At 52.3% G+C, this 16065-nt stretch overlaps 2 protein-coding genes across 2 annotated transcripts; both read left to right on the forward strand.

Moving 5' to 3' along the window:
* Positions 1-2769: 2769 nt before the first annotated feature.
* VOLCADRAFT_95796 (uncharacterized protein) lies at positions 2770-5542 on the forward strand (the record flags this gene model as incomplete). The annotated part of the gene is made up of 7 exons (XM_002954880.1): positions 2770-2800; positions 3283-3384; positions 3553-3671; positions 3933-4012; positions 4397-4503; positions 4974-5076; positions 5488-5542. 7 exons carry the CDS (start codon positions 2770-2772, stop codon positions 5540-5542), a joined length of 597 nt encoding a protein of 198 aa, XP_002954926.1.
* Positions 5543-10625: 5083 nt separating this feature from the next.
* VOLCADRAFT_106592 (uncharacterized protein) lies at positions 10626-15178 on the forward strand (the record flags this gene model as incomplete). Its single annotated transcript, XM_002954881.1, has 7 exons — positions 10626-11006; positions 11270-11402; positions 12639-13222; positions 13656-13767; positions 14262-14282; positions 14397-14525; positions 14834-15178. Exons 1-7 carry the CDS (start codon positions 10810-10812, stop codon positions 15176-15178), a joined length of 1521 nt encoding a protein of 506 aa, XP_002954927.1. The 5' UTR covers positions 10626-10809.
* Positions 15179-16065: the final 887 nt, after the last annotated feature.

The raw sequence follows: 16065 nt of genomic DNA on the forward strand, positions 1-16065 counted from the left end.
GGTCTGTGTTAGGTTTTGCAATCTGTGAGTCTGTCGTTAGCCGCTGCACTTCTTAAGAGTTTGCGCGCTGCCCTCTTGTTTAGCGACTATTGCTTGAAGTATATCTATGATGAGGGCAGCCAACTGACTGGGACAGAAGTATGTATTTCCTGACCAGCTCAAGAATACGTGGTTTTCAAAGATCCGGGGAAATAGGACTTCAGATTGATAACATGATGACCTGGCTCAACAATATGTTTTGCAATCTTTAGATCCTCTCGAATCTGCCTGTGGAATAGGCACAATCGACATCGAGTCTTCTTTGACAAGCGTCCAAGGTCAATTTAAGGTTCCAAAGGGCCGTTCGTCGTACGCTCGAGTTCCGCAGGCGTGATATTTTGGAGGTCCAAGGTTGCGAGGCGTCGGTGACGCCCTGGAAAAATCTACAACCAAGTCAAGTCAAAGTACCGGTATCAGTTTGCATTCCTTGCAAGCATAGGAAGCGATTGGCGAATGACGCATGCGAAATGATGTCTTCAAGTATGTGGAGATGGACATTGTCGTATGCAGTTAGGCTATGTCGGGCCGTGCCGGTCGCTATGGTACGTGTACCGCACATCGACCGGAAGTCTGCGGGCATCTACAGCCACCCAACACGCCAGTAAAACACAATTACTCGCTTCATACGACTTTTAATATATTTTGTTGCAGTCGCATGATACTACAGACTGCTCGCTCACTGCCACAGCGATCGCAGCGCGTTCTTCGTCGCCGACTCAACTGCCAAGAAAGTTGCTTGTTGATACGGGTACAACATAATCAAAGGTGCATGCATAATGACATACCGCGTACCCAGAGGTCCAGATATAAGTTTTTCACTGATGGCAAGGACACTCAGTCTCGTATCGACTAACTAGCCTTGGTTGTTCGAGCTAGTCAGCTGGACGGCCAAGCTCCCAGTATCGCTAATGAACTAAAAGTACTGCTCGTGCCAGTCTAATAAGTTATATTGAAGATAGTAGGATCCGTAAATGTTTTTATAACGATATTTACTAACAGCAGGTGGGTGCGTTGCCTCTCCAATCCTTTCTAGTTCACTCCTCTTGGGTCCAATCCTTTCCAGCCTCGCACCCTTGTGCGCGGTAGGCACACACCTTTTCACATGCTCTTAAGCTAAGCCTCTGCATTGTTGCATGAGCGTCTGATCTTCTCAATCTTTAAAACTTCAACTGTCCTATCGGCTCCCCTCCCCTTGCCCGCACGATCCTTTAGCAAAATCAAAGCAGCTGAGTACCTGACCCTCCCCCATACAATGCCTTTGCAAAATCGGCGACTAGCAGGCAAACGCACCCATTGTTCAACACTGGTCGCCTAACAGCGCATCTGTTGGAGGAATCGACCAGGCCCCGTCTTTGTCCCTAATCCCATTCGTCATACCATCATACCGTACCGTACGACAACTCGCCATGCGGACCATGATCAACGCAGCCGACGTCCAAGCCCACAGCATACGGCGGCGACACAGCGGCCTATGGCCGCAGGCGCCGCCATCTTCGTCGCTGGCGCGCTGTCGGGCTGCAGCAGTGCTGGCGGCTGCGGTAATGGTCATCCTGGGGTTCTCAGCCCAAACTGGTATGTGCGTCACGCTCTATTAGAGGTCGCCTGATGCCGTTGACCCTTGGCTTGGTTTCGAATATTGGAGTGTGAGGAGGGAATGGTGGGGAACAGAATCCCACTGGGGGCGAGGTGGAGAAGAAAACCTCTGGGAACACGCATGGCATGCGTCTTCGAATAATGGACCTGTAACTTGCCGCACCCACCCATGTGACCCGTGCACGTACCTGTACGGGACATGTACGAACACGTACAGAGGGGCTCCGTGGATCCTAGATAGCAAAGCCCGAAGAGGCAGTGCAAATGCCTGGGGGCTTACTGGGCAGTCAAGACGGGTTATGTGACTCGGCTATGGATGAGCGATAGTTCGACAGATCATGCATCCAGGAGGTCGCATCCGTTTCTCAAAGCACAAATGCTATGCCGGGATAATTTCATCTCATACACACACACGAGAGGCAACATTCACAACCAGCACTGGAAACAAGGTTGCGACACACTCACACTCACACAAAGGATGCAACACACTCCCTCAACTATGCGCTGCTGCTTCTATAGCTGCTGCTTCCCGGCTCTCCGCCGTATCTTCTAATGTACTTTTACCGCGGCATCGTGGTCACAATTCTGGCCATGAATTATCATTGGTGACAGGTGCTGCGAGAATTCCGGGGTCCAACTCCCAGCAGTATAAAAGCGGGGCTGCTGGCGGGGCTAATCCTTCGGTCACGAGCCCAGGCGTGGTACCAGGTGCGTGTCTGAGCGCGTGCCTGTATGGAAGTGGCCTGTCCGTGCCGCTTACCTTGGGGCCTGCCTGTGGCTTTGCGTGCTGTCTTGTGGTGTGCCGTGTCGTATTAGCGCTGCAATCGAGTAATTTTTTGTGGTGTGCAATCTTCAGGTGTGTTATGTTTCTGGTTGCGGTGTTGGTGACAAGGCATTCGTTTGAGCGGGGGTATGAATTTGTGACGACCAGAGGCAGGGGCGGGCTGGTTGCAGCGGTTTTGGCGGGGCGTCTGGCGCTGCTGCTGCTGCTGCTGCTGCTGCTGCTGCTGCTGCTGCTGCTGCTGTCGATTTGATTGCTGCCGGATTCCATCGGATTCCTAGCACGGCGATCCGATGAGCCTTCGTTGCGTGCCTCGTGACCCAACTTTTATTGCATGATCCGGTGTGAAGACAATAATGGACGCGTTTAAACTGTTTGGGGAGGAAGGTCCGTAATCACCAATTCGCTGGCAGACAACACCGCTTGGGGAAAAAAACGCTTCGGGTAGATAGAGCGCTTCGGCGTAGGCTTAGTCGAAAGCCGATGATGATTTCCTTTTCTGCAAAAATGTCTTATGTACTATCACTTTGTGTGACATGTGTGACATGTGTGACACGGACAAGTCACGGCCAAGTCACGTCCAGGGTAAGATCGCTTAAAAGGATTACAAGTGCACGTACGATACTGTGATGGAGTCCTCACTTAACCATAAGCTCCACACACACGGCGCCATGGCTTGAACTGAGGATATATAACTCATCGGCAGCTCATGCACCCGTTAGGTCTGATGCCAATCCGTGCAACGCCAGCCAGCGCCAACCAACGGCCACCAAGGAATAATGATCCTTGGCATCTGCAACGTGCAAGTGCATCCTCGTACGGTTGATGGGTATCGCCCTTCCAACCTTCCACTGCCATTGCCAAAACAGGCCACATCGGTTCCCAGGCCTCCACGGCTGACGCTGCCGTCGGCATCACCACCGCCGCCCCGCGCGATGGCGACGACGCCGCCCCTTCCGGTACCATTTCCGGTGCCAGCAGCACAAGCAGACTGCGCGGCCAACCGCAACTGCAGCAGCGGGAGCAGCAGCAGCAGCAGCAGCAGCAGCAGCAGCCCACCACAAGTACATCAGTAGATCCCGTTACTCACCGTTCACGGCTCCTCAGCACCGAGAAGGGCGCTGCTGTGTGTTCGGGAGGCTCCTGGGGGGGTTTCAGAGCTGCCGTCGATGTGCCTAATCAAGCAAAGGCAAGCGTCGACGTCGATGCGGATGACGAGGAGACGTACGACACCGCGACGAAGGCCTCGACAGCACCGGTGAAGGGGTTTTGGCATGGCAGCTGCCTTCGGGGCCTTCAGGGACTAGGAGCCTTATTGGCCTTAATGGCTGATTCCTCGGAGGACATACATGACTCCCATATTATCGTGGCGCCGACGTAGACAGTGGCGCGGCCAATCTCTTTGCGTGGCAGCTGTGCGGTGCCCTTTCAGGAAGCAAGTGTCGGACTAAAAGCTGACTACAAACCCTCTTTCGCTTTCCGTCCCTCCTCATCCGCCGCACCCCGACGTCCGTCGTAGGTGAACTGCCTGAAGCTGCGAGTCCACGGCGGTGACGGCAGCTCAGCTGATGCACTAGGAATCCCCGTAACGGTTCCCAGGTATGGCGTCGCTTCTCAATTATGTCGTCGTACTGGCATCACGGTGTTCTTTAATTTTGTGTTGATTAATATTACACATCGTCAAGCGCCACCGGCCACCCGTCATCCTAAGAGAGGAACGTGTTCGTCCACACTTGCGGTGTTGAGTAGGGAATTCCAGGCATGTTTCCTCCGACTCCCGGATTGCATCTATCCTTAGCTTTCCATGCAAGACACGTGTCACCCCTCCAGGCTTACCTCCCTACCCGCCTGCCTGCCTGCCTGCGTGAGTATATGCGGGAAAGTGTGCACTTTGTGGGCCCTGCCCCAGTACTCGTCGCACACACCCTGTTGCACCCACCATCATCCGCCCGCCCACCTGCCCGACTATGCCGTGTCACGCAGTGGTGGTGTGACAGCTCCCATGACTGGCGACACAAGCTGGCAGGGGGCCCTTAGTTCCGGCGAGAAAGGAGGCAGCGACCGTCTTGGGAACCGGCGTGGCCTCCTGGGTCAGGCTGCACCCGGCACACCGCGCTCAGACCCGGTATTGTATCTGTATTTTGCAGCTTTGTTGTATCGGTTGTGCGTCTCCCAAATCATGTCCGAGTAGATGCCTGACTGTCTGGGGCACCTGTTTTAGTTAGCCGGTAAACGAACTAACGGAGAACGAGGGGCGCTTCCATTCTGCTCACAACCCGCTAACCGACTCCTCACCCTTAACCGTCAACCGTCGACCGTCAATCATTAACCTTGCTATTAATCATTAAACTCGTTATCCTCGGCCCTATTGCCAGCATAATCACCTTGTTGGGTGCAGTTGCAAGAAAACTCCATTCCCGCAGATGTATGCCTGTATGTACATTAATGTTAAGGATATGCTGCATCTTGCATAGCACCGCTCCTCCGTCGTTTCCATGTTTCGAGGGCATTCGGAAACACTGCCGCCGAGCGGCTCCACAACCCGTCGTACACCCTCAAGACCTCCCCCTCGTTTCCTTTCCGCTGCCCCTGGACCGGACGCTCGATCAGGTACAAATAAACACTGGATATGTCCAAGTTCAAGTGGACAAGGCCCAGGGCAGGTAAGCGACCCGTGTGTCGATGGGGTTAATGCATGGTCTCAGTGAGTGTAAGTATTCAGGGCCTACCACGGAATATGCATCCGCCGATTGGTACAAGCCCTTTCCGCTCTGGCTTGCTCAAATTATTCCCACAACTCCTTGTGCTCGCGCGAAGTCATGACATAACAGTCAGCGACACATGCGACTGACAGCGCATTCGAGGGATTCAGGGAACCAGCCGTGCCTCATGATTATGAGAAGAAGGAACTGTTCTAGTACTTCTTAATACTGCCCCTCGTCTCAATACCTGGCTCAAATGTGAATGAGTCATTATTAGGCCTGTTGTATTGTTTTTCCTTGGTAAATGTGCTTCGTGCTGCTGCTTCTCCTGCTTCTGCTGCTGTTCCTTTATTTCCACTCTCACGTCCGCAGCGGCTGCGTGGTTATCCCCGGCATCGGGAGATTCGGCTGGCAGGGCGGATGCTAATTGTCGACGGCTACTGCTGCCTTGTCGGGATGCGTTTCGGGATGCATTTCGGGATGCGCCGTAATATTGTTAAAAGAGGATCTCTTGGACAAGTGCCGAGGCCCCGCTGTTGGCAAGTGGTTGAAGAATGTACTGCTGCTTGTACAGACGTACATACTGCAGGAGCAACACGCGCTCGTGTGTGCCGAAGTAAGCGACTTCTTTGCTGACAGGCATGCGATGTAACAGCGAGGGGATTTGGTAGGGCCACTGCGGCGAGTTGGATGGATGTGCGTGGACGCGTGGGAATACTGGCGTCTACAGGTGGCAGGAGTGCGGGGGCCTGAGGTTTCAAGGGGCATGCGTTCATGCGCGTATTGCTGATAGGTGAGCAAGATGAGCTAGAGGTATTCACAATAGGACTCGCCACGTGTTCGTCTTAGGCTGGCGTATTGGCACAGCCGCGCATGCTGTACATGTACGGAAATGGATCCTGTTGGGAATTGGGAGGTAAGTCCTCTTAAGGCATTCTTTCTTTTAATATTTTGTTTCTTAACGGTATGATACGCTAGTTGCAAGCAATGAGTTACACATCGCAAATGTTTGGGTAAAAAATGCTGCGAAAAGACCTAATGCAACGCATTTTCAGGGAAACATACGGGGCATGCAGGGTGAGGGCGCGTACTCCTTAGTTTGGCATGCAAAATAAGTTGATGATGATAACTCCGGATGAATACACATCAGGCCGCCAACCTTAGGGCCTCCACGGTCATCACGGGCATCAATGAACCCCTACCGCCGTACGCACGACAACTTTTAACATGAGCCACCTGATACTCCTCATCTTCTCCATTTCCATTGTTACTCAGCTATCTGTTGCCTTCAAACAGCAAGTGGAAAGCAGCATCTAGCCCCACACATGCCAGTCTCCTTCCTCACCTAGAAGCCGGCCCTGCTGCCTACGACGCCGCCAACGGCTGTCCCTGCCGCCGCTGCTTCCGTTGCTGCTTCCGTTGCTGCTTCCGTTGCTGCTGCTGTTGCTGCTTCCGTTGCTGCTGCTGTCGCTGCTTCCGTTGCTGCTGCTGCTGCTGCTGCTGCTGAATCCTGAGGCTGCAAACACCGGACTGTGTCGTACGTAGTTGTAAGTTATCCGCCATCCAATCATGTAATCTTTTGTAGTAATGCACTGGTCTTTGGTTTGTTGGTTTGTTGAAAGTTTAACTGATCTCCGTACTGATCCGTATCGTCCGTACTGTTGGGTAGCGGAACTTGGAAGTGTTGGTGCTAGCTGCTAATCAGGTAGCTCTTAACAACATGGTATGAGCAAACATACTTGATGTTTCGATGAATTGTGGCGGTTTGTGGTTGGTATACAAGGTGCCCTAGAGTCCCAAGCGAAAGTGGCGACAGCGGTGATGGAGCTGATGATGATGATGATGACCAGAACAGTTGTGTTGGCGATGATGATAGCGCCATTGGGTGCTGCTGAACGCTTGACGTTTCCCTGGCTCGACGGCTCATGCATCGGTCATAAGATCGATTTTGGTCTGTGGCGCGAGATGGAGTAACGTATGTTGGCAAGCGAGCAGGAAGTATGTATGTATTTGTGTATGTATGACGGCCATTGCCGGTGGCATATAACGTTGCTTGCAGCAAGTAACTAACGCATATGGTGTTGCAAAGAGTTTGAGCGGGGAGACGGCGCATGAAGGCGGACTGACGGATGAGGTGGTAAAGGGCGTGGGGTCTCGCTCGACATAGACATAGAGGTTGTGTGTATATCAAAATTAATCGGATAGGAGGGCAGCAGTTGGCTCAGCCTCAGTTTACATGCAAAAGCCTGCCTCGCATTGAAACACCCTAAATAATGGCAAGTTGAACACAGAACTTAGTAATAAGGCGCGTAGATTATGCAACTTGAAGTTCGACACGCCTGGATTGTTAGTAGCGGGTGGCTGTGCATGAAGCGGTCCGTTTCTTGTTTTTGTGCAGTACGAGCGGTACGCCATTCTTCTGTTTCCTGGAGACTGGTATTAATAAGGCTACTTGCAGAATAGAATTGGCTCCTGGTTTCGAGGTTGCATTGTTTGTTTTGTTTTGTAAGGGTGCCATGTATGTCCTTACGGTTATTTTATTTACGGAATGAGTGAGAACGGAGATTTTCTTGAAAGTGCATTTGGCTTCCTAATGCTTTGCTCGACTTGCATCCCTACCGTCGTACGGGAAGTACGGGCGATCGTTTGCTGCGGATACAGGTGTACGACTGCTCCCCCGATTCGTGCAGCCGTACGCGAACGCTCCTTGTATGTTAACTAGTTGCATGTTTGGGGCTAAGTCCTATACGTCCGCAACTGATAAGCAGCTTGCATGAGACTTCATTTGTATTTTGTCGCCTATGTGGGCCTGTTTCGTCGTACAGCATGTTCTCATACTCGTAAATGGCAGTCGTGTCGGGTTGTGCTATACGGCATCTCATCATTGACTTGGGTAACCGGAGTTCGAATCGCATTATCGGTGTACAGCTGTGTCGCGTATTGCAGCACGTGCATGTCCAAATTCGTTTGACCGTGTCGGTTGAACTTTACGTCGCGATGTACGACGATCGTGCACCCTGATCACTGAATGGTTTGGCCACGGCGACGAAGGCACGACGGGAGAGGTAAGTGCAAGCACATCCTGAAGGTTCCAACCTATTCGTTAAGAAACCATCCAAGGTTGGGCTGTGGGTGTTGCTCGTTGCTGTAGCACACGTTGTTGTAGCACACGCCCATTTGACGCTTTGTGGAAGCTAAGCCAGCGCCCAGTTGTGGCATTATCGGCACATGTGTTGACGTGTAACGCCACGCGTTGTGGCCGAAGTGGTTTTTTGCATCTGAAGAAGCAGCAGCAGCAGCAGCAGCAGCAGCATGCAGGACGGCGGGATGGCGATGCAGAGCACCTAGTCCAAGCAAGCCATTTTTTGTGTCCATGCGCGTCTCACTGTCTTGCCAGAGGAGTACCCATCATATGGGAAGCAACCGGGAGTGCAGATGGCGAAGTATAAGCACTGGATAGGGCTGCCCTTTTCGGGAGCCGCAGCCGTCATGTGGCCAACACATGCCAAACTTTTCATTCCTCGTTTAGCACATCGTAAGCTAATGCAGTTTCGTTTATGTTGCTGGGCTTTGGAGGCGAACAGAGCACGAAGGGACAAGCACCGTGTCCCCAGGGAGCGGCGGTTTTGCCCCTGTTGTGGTATGAATAGCCGAATCGAGGATGAATAACAAGTGTTATTGGAGTGCCCAGCCTATAATGACGTGGCCATGAGCCAGTACATCTGGCGAGGATGTTGGAATGTATGTGGGCTCACCGCAACTCAAGTATCCCCATTGGGCGCTGGTCTGGGCTGATAGTGCGGTGTTTCCTGTTCGCCGTGGCTTTTAGGCGTATAGATATTGCCTTTGGGCCGGCTCGTATGGGTAGTTTTACAGGTATGGGGTCACGCACCCCCAACCATGTAACACACACATTTTTTCTTAGGGGCCTTGCGCCGATCGACTCAAAACTGGGTACAGCTGCCTTGCAAGAACGTTCACAGACTCGTGACTAGTTAGGTTATCGGCGGTCGGTCCAGGTCGGTCCAGGCACCATCTCGCTCGTCATGCATGCACTATTACCAGCATCTCCGTGTGCACTTATCAGCAGAGGAAACCTCTCACACGCGCATTAGGTAAACGCTCGTGCAAGACACACAGGTCTCTTGCCATTCAAAGAAGCGCCAGCAGACATGCACCTCCCCTACGCGGTGCGGCCACCAGGGACAAGTCGTCGGGGTCCGGAAACGGGAAAATGCACTCTTTTGTGTGTCAGATAGAAGGGCTGCTACAACTGGAGACGCAGTAAAGGGAGGACCAGGGAGTTATACATGCTGCAGCTGCTGCCAGTGGCTTTTTGAACGCTTGGAGTTGCTGTTCTCAGCAAAGGCGTCCTGAAGGAAGGCGAAGGTGCTCTAAATGTTCTCCATGCATGCTCCCGGAATGTCGTCCCCACAGACGATGGGTGCACCGCATCCTGCCAAAGAAAGAGAGAGCTGTCGGCCAAGCATGCACGGCAGCCTGTAGATAAGGGGCCTCAGACCGGGCTTACTCGGCCAAGCAATTGCTTGCAAGCCCGCCAGGTCACTCATAAGCAGAGCGCCTGTCCATGATAGGCTTAGTTAAATTCGATATTCTTGGTTTAGGTTAACAGCGCGTTCTGAATGCCTAAAGATTTGCAAGCGAAATGTAATACGCGGCTTGAATTTCGGATGAAACCAGCTTATGCCTTGGATTCCGGATATGGATGCTCATAAGGAGCAATAATAATACGGCGCTATGAAAACTCGTGTATTCGACCAGGTGGTCTTGAGACGGGGAACACAAAGCGCACGCTCGCCAGCAGCACCTATGTTCTCTGCTGTTGTACCATGTTGCACGCATCTCCTTAGTTCGGTGCTGGATCTCCCTTCGCAAAATTCTCCTTCCAAAATCCTCACGTATAAGGAAACTATTTAGCTTTGATTACGGACTCGATTTCTCAGAAAGCTTTCCTGCCGCTATCTGTAGCAATGACCCATTCAGTCCCCTTAATCATCCGTATTTCCTTCCGCAATTCCGTCTGTGGGAGCGAAGGGCCTTGTACATCGTTGAAAAAAAATTATCTTATAAATTATACGTCATGGTCTTGTGGCTGGTTATGCGTGCCCCTTGCTCACTTCTGCGCGCTTGCTGTTGCCCCGTTCAGCTCTCACCTTGTTTGCATTGACAAAGCAAGCCATCACAGAACTCGTGCTACTGCTGTTTATGCGCTTGATTAGAGTTAAGCCTCGTTAATATATAAGGCAAATGCTCGTAATAGTGGCGTTACCTACCGAGCATGTTTTAAAGCGCTCACCCTGTTGTTAATCCATCAAGCTGCAACAAGGAAAACATATTGTGATGCATTATACCTAAGGCATTCCGATGTCTCCAACGTTTCTCAAAACATCCTACGTACGGTGGATGTCGTAAGAGGGCTGCTGGCATATCGTAATGTGGGTTATGAGAAATAAAACCGACTGGCATAATTGGATTATAAAAATGCTGTGTCAGTAAGGAACTATTCTGGCGCTCACGACTTTACCCTCAGCTGCTAGGCTGGCCGAGCGACCTGGACGTCCCGGATAACAGGATCCCTCAAGAACAAAAACAATTAATTCACGACAATAAAGCCTAAGCAGCTGGATTTATCTTGCCTTGTTACTTACTTTCCGGTCTTCAGGGCGGTTTGCTATGGCAAAATCCGCTGCGCTGCTTATGGCCGCTGCGCTGCTGTTCCTGGCGTATTACCCTGCAGAAGCCCAGGAAACCGCAGGAAATGCCTGCCAGGCAGTCCTTATTTCCGGCTTGTACAGCACTTTTCGGAATTCGTACTCAGAGATCCACCAGGCGGCATGCGCCGATTACTGGATGTGGGACTACCCATATGAGTGAGTACACCCTAGCCCACCTTTTCATAGCGCTGCTATGCATCCGAAGCTGAAGACCTCTCCCTAGCCCCCCTCTCCATGAGCCAGACAGCTCTGGGGGTTGTGCAACATCCCAAGCTGGTTGTGCTGGACATACAGACGCACACACGCTGCTGCCCCTTGGCCGTGTGCTGCATCGATCGATGCGCACATTATTGCTCTCCCCTTACCCTTCGACTCCTCCCTAGCTATTGGTAACTATAAAGAAATTTCTGCTGTTGCAGACAGTACCGGGAGGATACTGCAACTCCAGAGGCCCAGGGCCTTGCGGCCTCTCTAAATATAGCAGTAAAAGCCTTCCGATGGGTGGTTGGCGGGACCTATACCGGATCAAGATACATCCAGAGCGCCGCCCAGGTATGTAGTTTGCGGCGTATTTATTACCAGCCAGGTACCTGCGTTGTACAGGTTGTTATTGTGGTACTGCAGTTAGTTTCGTGCGCGCTGCAATGTCCTGCTGCAATAGGAAGCCACCCAAGGCCTTGCAAGTAAACCACACGAACGCCACACGCACGCCCGACATACAGCAGTACACCGTGCGCTGTACACGTGCAAAACCATGTTTTCGAGCTTCAATTTCGTTGGACTTACCGGTTCAGCAAATGGTGAAATGCATTTGAAGATTGCAAGGGGAGAACTGATATGAGGCGCACGCGAGCTTGGATTTGCAAATAACCTCAATGGGAGCAAGGCGGGGTCCAACACAGGCCCGCAGAAAGCCCGCTGTCTGTGATGCCAGCAACGGTGTTCCTGTGTGTGAGTATGTGTGTGTCGCGGTCCCACGGAAGCTACCGTCTTGACGCATCACATTAAAGCAACTGGCAAGGGGCAACGTTGTTATACAATATAACATATATGTATTCGGGTTCACGACCAGGCATAATTTTTATTACCACCCTCGCGGCAGTGGGGCAATGAATGCTCGCTTTTACGGAATAGTGGATCGCGACACTCTTGCAAGTTTGTGACGTCGGCGCGCTGCGCTTCCTTACACTATTATCATCGTTGAGGATCATCCACGTGTCGTACCAACACGTGCACAAGGCGTGGCCGCGCAGGCTTTATTTGTTCTGACGATGTCCAGCACGGCTCATCAGGAATGTACGAATACACACGCACATGTCGTGCGGTCATCAGTGTTTTTTTTAAATTGATAAAGCATGGTGCGCGCACGCATGAAATGGTGTTGCAAACGGCATGCCTGAATGGTGTCGATGATAATAATTGGCAGCACGCAAGACGCTCACACGTGCACTTATTTGCGTCCATGATCGCCGGCTTGTTTGCAAGCTGTCGTTGCTGTGTTTCTGTCTCCAACAGTACATTACCTCGCCGTGTTGGGCAGCTAAAAGCTACCTGGGGCCTGGCCAGCGGGGATCGCAACTCTGTTCCTTTGTCGGGCGTGCACGCTCGTGCATCATGTCAAAATATGTATTGCTTGTTTGTGTCCGCGCGTACCAGCTACCCGACAACTGATTCGTGTCATTTCATTTCGCAGCAGCCTAGCTCCCTTTGTTGAGTTGTTGTGTCCGCGCCTACCTAGCCTGGGTGAATTATGCGACCCCGCCCTGGGACCCAACATGTCTGTTGCAGTTTGCAGTAGTCCGGATGGAGTCAGAGGCCTACCGTGCGACTAGCTGTGGCAGTTCTTTGGTGAACTCCTCTACCGACAATGCTGTGATAATACTCGCCCAGTTCGTTGACCCGGCTATTTACCAGGCCTACATCTCGTGCATCAACCTCTTCACCAGCGGTCTCCGTATAACGCAGACTTCGGCGTTCACCTACAGGCGCGTGTCCTTGGAAGTCCGCTTTATACCCACCCAGGCCCGCCCCAGTGCATTTATCACTGGCATCGTCGCTTACCCGCCAAACACAGCGCAATGCACCATCTACCAAACGCCGCCAGCGGCCGAGCCCGCCGCCGCCGCCGTCCCCGTTGTGCAAGCTGCTGCGAGTCCGCCGCCTGCTGGAACAAGGCGCCCATCACCGCTACCTCCACCCCGACCGCTGCCGCCGCGGCCGCGGCCGCCGTCCCCTTCTCCTCCTTCACCGCCAATCACATCGCCGCCAGCGAGCCCGTTCCAGCTGCTGCCAAGGACTGTGTACTCTGTCTTCTGCCAGATGTCACCCGACGTGCCCTCTGACCTCCGCTACACAGACATCAATGTCTACACGTAGGTAGACATTATTAGTGCGCCAAAGTCATTGAACTGACGGTGCATAAACTGTAAGCAACACATGTACGCAAAGGCTCATCTATCTACCGTGTAAGAAAGTAGTGTTTCGGTCTAGTTAAAGAGCCCTCAGCTTTTTTGGGGCGAGGTTGCCATGCACACGTAGTATATGTTAAAAAGGTAGTTGGGATATCTAGCTGGTTATTCACACATGAATGCTGCATGCACGCGCGATTGATTAGGTTTGCCCTTCGATCTGCACGTTAACAGGTGCTCCCACTCTCCCAGCCGAGCTCATGTGCACATTATTTCCCTTTTATCGCCTGTCACTTACCTGCTACCTATCACCTACCTACCGCCCGTACTAACAACCTCGCCACTGCAATACATACATGGCGAGCTGACCAGTGTCCAAGTGGCTCTGATGTCGCAGGTCTTCCGGCAACTTTCATACCCTCGTGTACAGCGATCCGGATCCTCCAGCCAACCAGCTCACTGAAGTGTTCAATCGCATCGGGGCGCTGGAAACGTGGCTGCAAGCAAATGTAAGTTGCAGGGCGCACGTATGTGTCTTTGCAACATGCATGGTTGTCATCTAATGCTCAATGGAAGCCAGGTGGGCAGCTTGTTCCTGACTTGCATGCAACCAGGCTCGATCCCTGCTGTTACATTTATGCCTGCCGATGAACACTTGACAGCGTGTGAGTTACTGCACGATTCCTGCATAATGAATCTGTATGTAATATCAGGCCCCTGGAAACGCATCTCAAAATGCTGGCAGCAGAGCGCTTTTAGCGGGCATTTACAGACGATGTGTGTGCTAGCACACGGGAAGTACAGCGCGGTACTTCCCCACCGGGGCCCCGCCGATCCGTCAGCTGGCGCACTCTTAGGGATTGCCAATGAAGAACTATTTGCGTAGTTCTCCACCGTGTTCCCGCCATCTCACATTATCCATCAATCCTGCTGCTAACAGTAGCTCCACCCGTTTTGTTGTGGTTGCTTGATTGCCTTGGATGCTACGGGCGTCCCCAAACAGATTTCAAACCTCAGCAATAAGGTAAGCTTGCGTCGTCTTGCTCGCTCGGAGCTCTTTTTATGTCTGACGGATGTGATAGCGCGCGCGCGATGCTGGCGGCAGGCCTGCATTGCGCGCGCGCACCACATCCCTCAGGCTTCAGGCCAAGCTAGCCCAGCACACGCCGCCGTGCGTGGCGGCAGCAGCAGGTATCCTAGCAATGCATGCTGTCGATCTGAGAACTCGTGCAGGAATAGCCACGAGATGTTCGAGAGAAATAATGTGGTGCGAGCGATGTGACGGCAGTGTTTTTGCAAATAGCTGACGGAGCTAGTGATGAACTGCTGATGGCATAGGCCACTCGCAGTATGCGTACCCCCTCCTACATGCATACAGATTACACGCATTCTTGGTTACCTTCAACGTCTTTTCGGTATATATCGTAGCGAAAAAACGTGCCGTACACCTGCGCAAATTGGCTTCGCTTTGTTTTGGGTTGTGACGACGTCCATCAATACTTGCAGTCGCGCTTCGACACGCCTCACTTCATCCATACACGGGTCCCTTGCTGCCTCCATGCATTTTGACCACAGGTCCAGCAGCGTGCGTCAAATGTCCAGACCGGCTTCTACCAAGTGAACTTCGGTTGCAGTGAAGCCAATAACTGGGGTTGCACCGGCGGGGCAAGCAAGTCGAAAGTGTTCTCAGTCAACTTTCCGTCTTCGTCCTTCGCATCCACGCCAGTCGTAACCCTGGCAATTAATGGTATGGATGGGCCGAAGACCCAAGACAACGTGCAGCGCATCAGGACGACGATCATCTCGAGCAACCGAACTGGTTTCATTGGTGAAGTAACTGCTTGGATGCTCGACCAAGGCTGCTTCTGCCTCATCGACCTAACCTGGGTGGCTGTGGCGAAGGATGTATTGAACTTGTGAGATATGATGATGTTGTTACAGGGTGGTATAACTTCACCAGCGGCCCCCTTTCCCGTGGCAATGCCCTGCTCTTCCCTGCTAGAGGGGCACCCTAATCCAATCACCCCATCCGACTTCAGAATGTATTCGTTGGGATCAGCAACTCGCCACCAGCATCAAGCTAAACCTGGTCAGCTCGCAAATTGCTATAATCACGTCCTACACTGTCCGCAAGATGGGGGGTCGCCTCCCAATTCAATCCCCCTCACACATTGAGGGGTCGGCAGGCGAATTTGAACCCGGAACTTCCGGGAGCAGAAGCCAGGCCTTAACTTCAACCAGCCACCCGAGATATGAAAGGAATGGACATCATGTTCTTCATGTTTTATTGGTCACCAAGTGGCCTTCCTTTCCTGATTCAACCTCTCGCGTTTAAGTAGCTATATATATGGTAGGCAGGTCAATGATAACATAACCCTAACAGCAGCGAGAGAGCAGCTGACGTACGAACGTACGGCATGCAGGCAAACCCAAGTAAGGTGGCACGAGGGGGCGGTTGGGTAGATTTAGCTCGGTGCTGCAATGCCAGTACCGTACAGACAGCGCAGTTATTGCCCTGTACGGTAGTCATTTCGGAGTTCGAGCGCTTGTTAAGAGGCATGCACGCAGGACATAAGAATTATTTTGGTATTGCCTGGATAGGTTCTTACTCAAGGCCGATGCTCAGCAGCAGATAGGTTCTCATAAAATTCCCAATTCATTATGGCTGGCTCCATGAACATGCACGGAGTCCATGCATTCCTATGTGCCGCTGGCTACACATACATACGTACCGTACACGCATACACCATTGTTTGATTAAGCAAGGGTTGTTAGTTGCAAGTGCAAGCCAGCCATGCACCCTGCTC

The sequence above is a fragment of the Volvox carteri genome, assembly GCF_000143455.1.
Source record: "Volvox carteri f. nagariensis unplaced genomic scaffold VOLCAscaffold_47, whole genome shotgun sequence".
NCBI lineage: Eukaryota > Viridiplantae > Chlorophyta > Chlorophyceae > Chlamydomonadales > Volvocaceae > Volvox > Volvox carteri.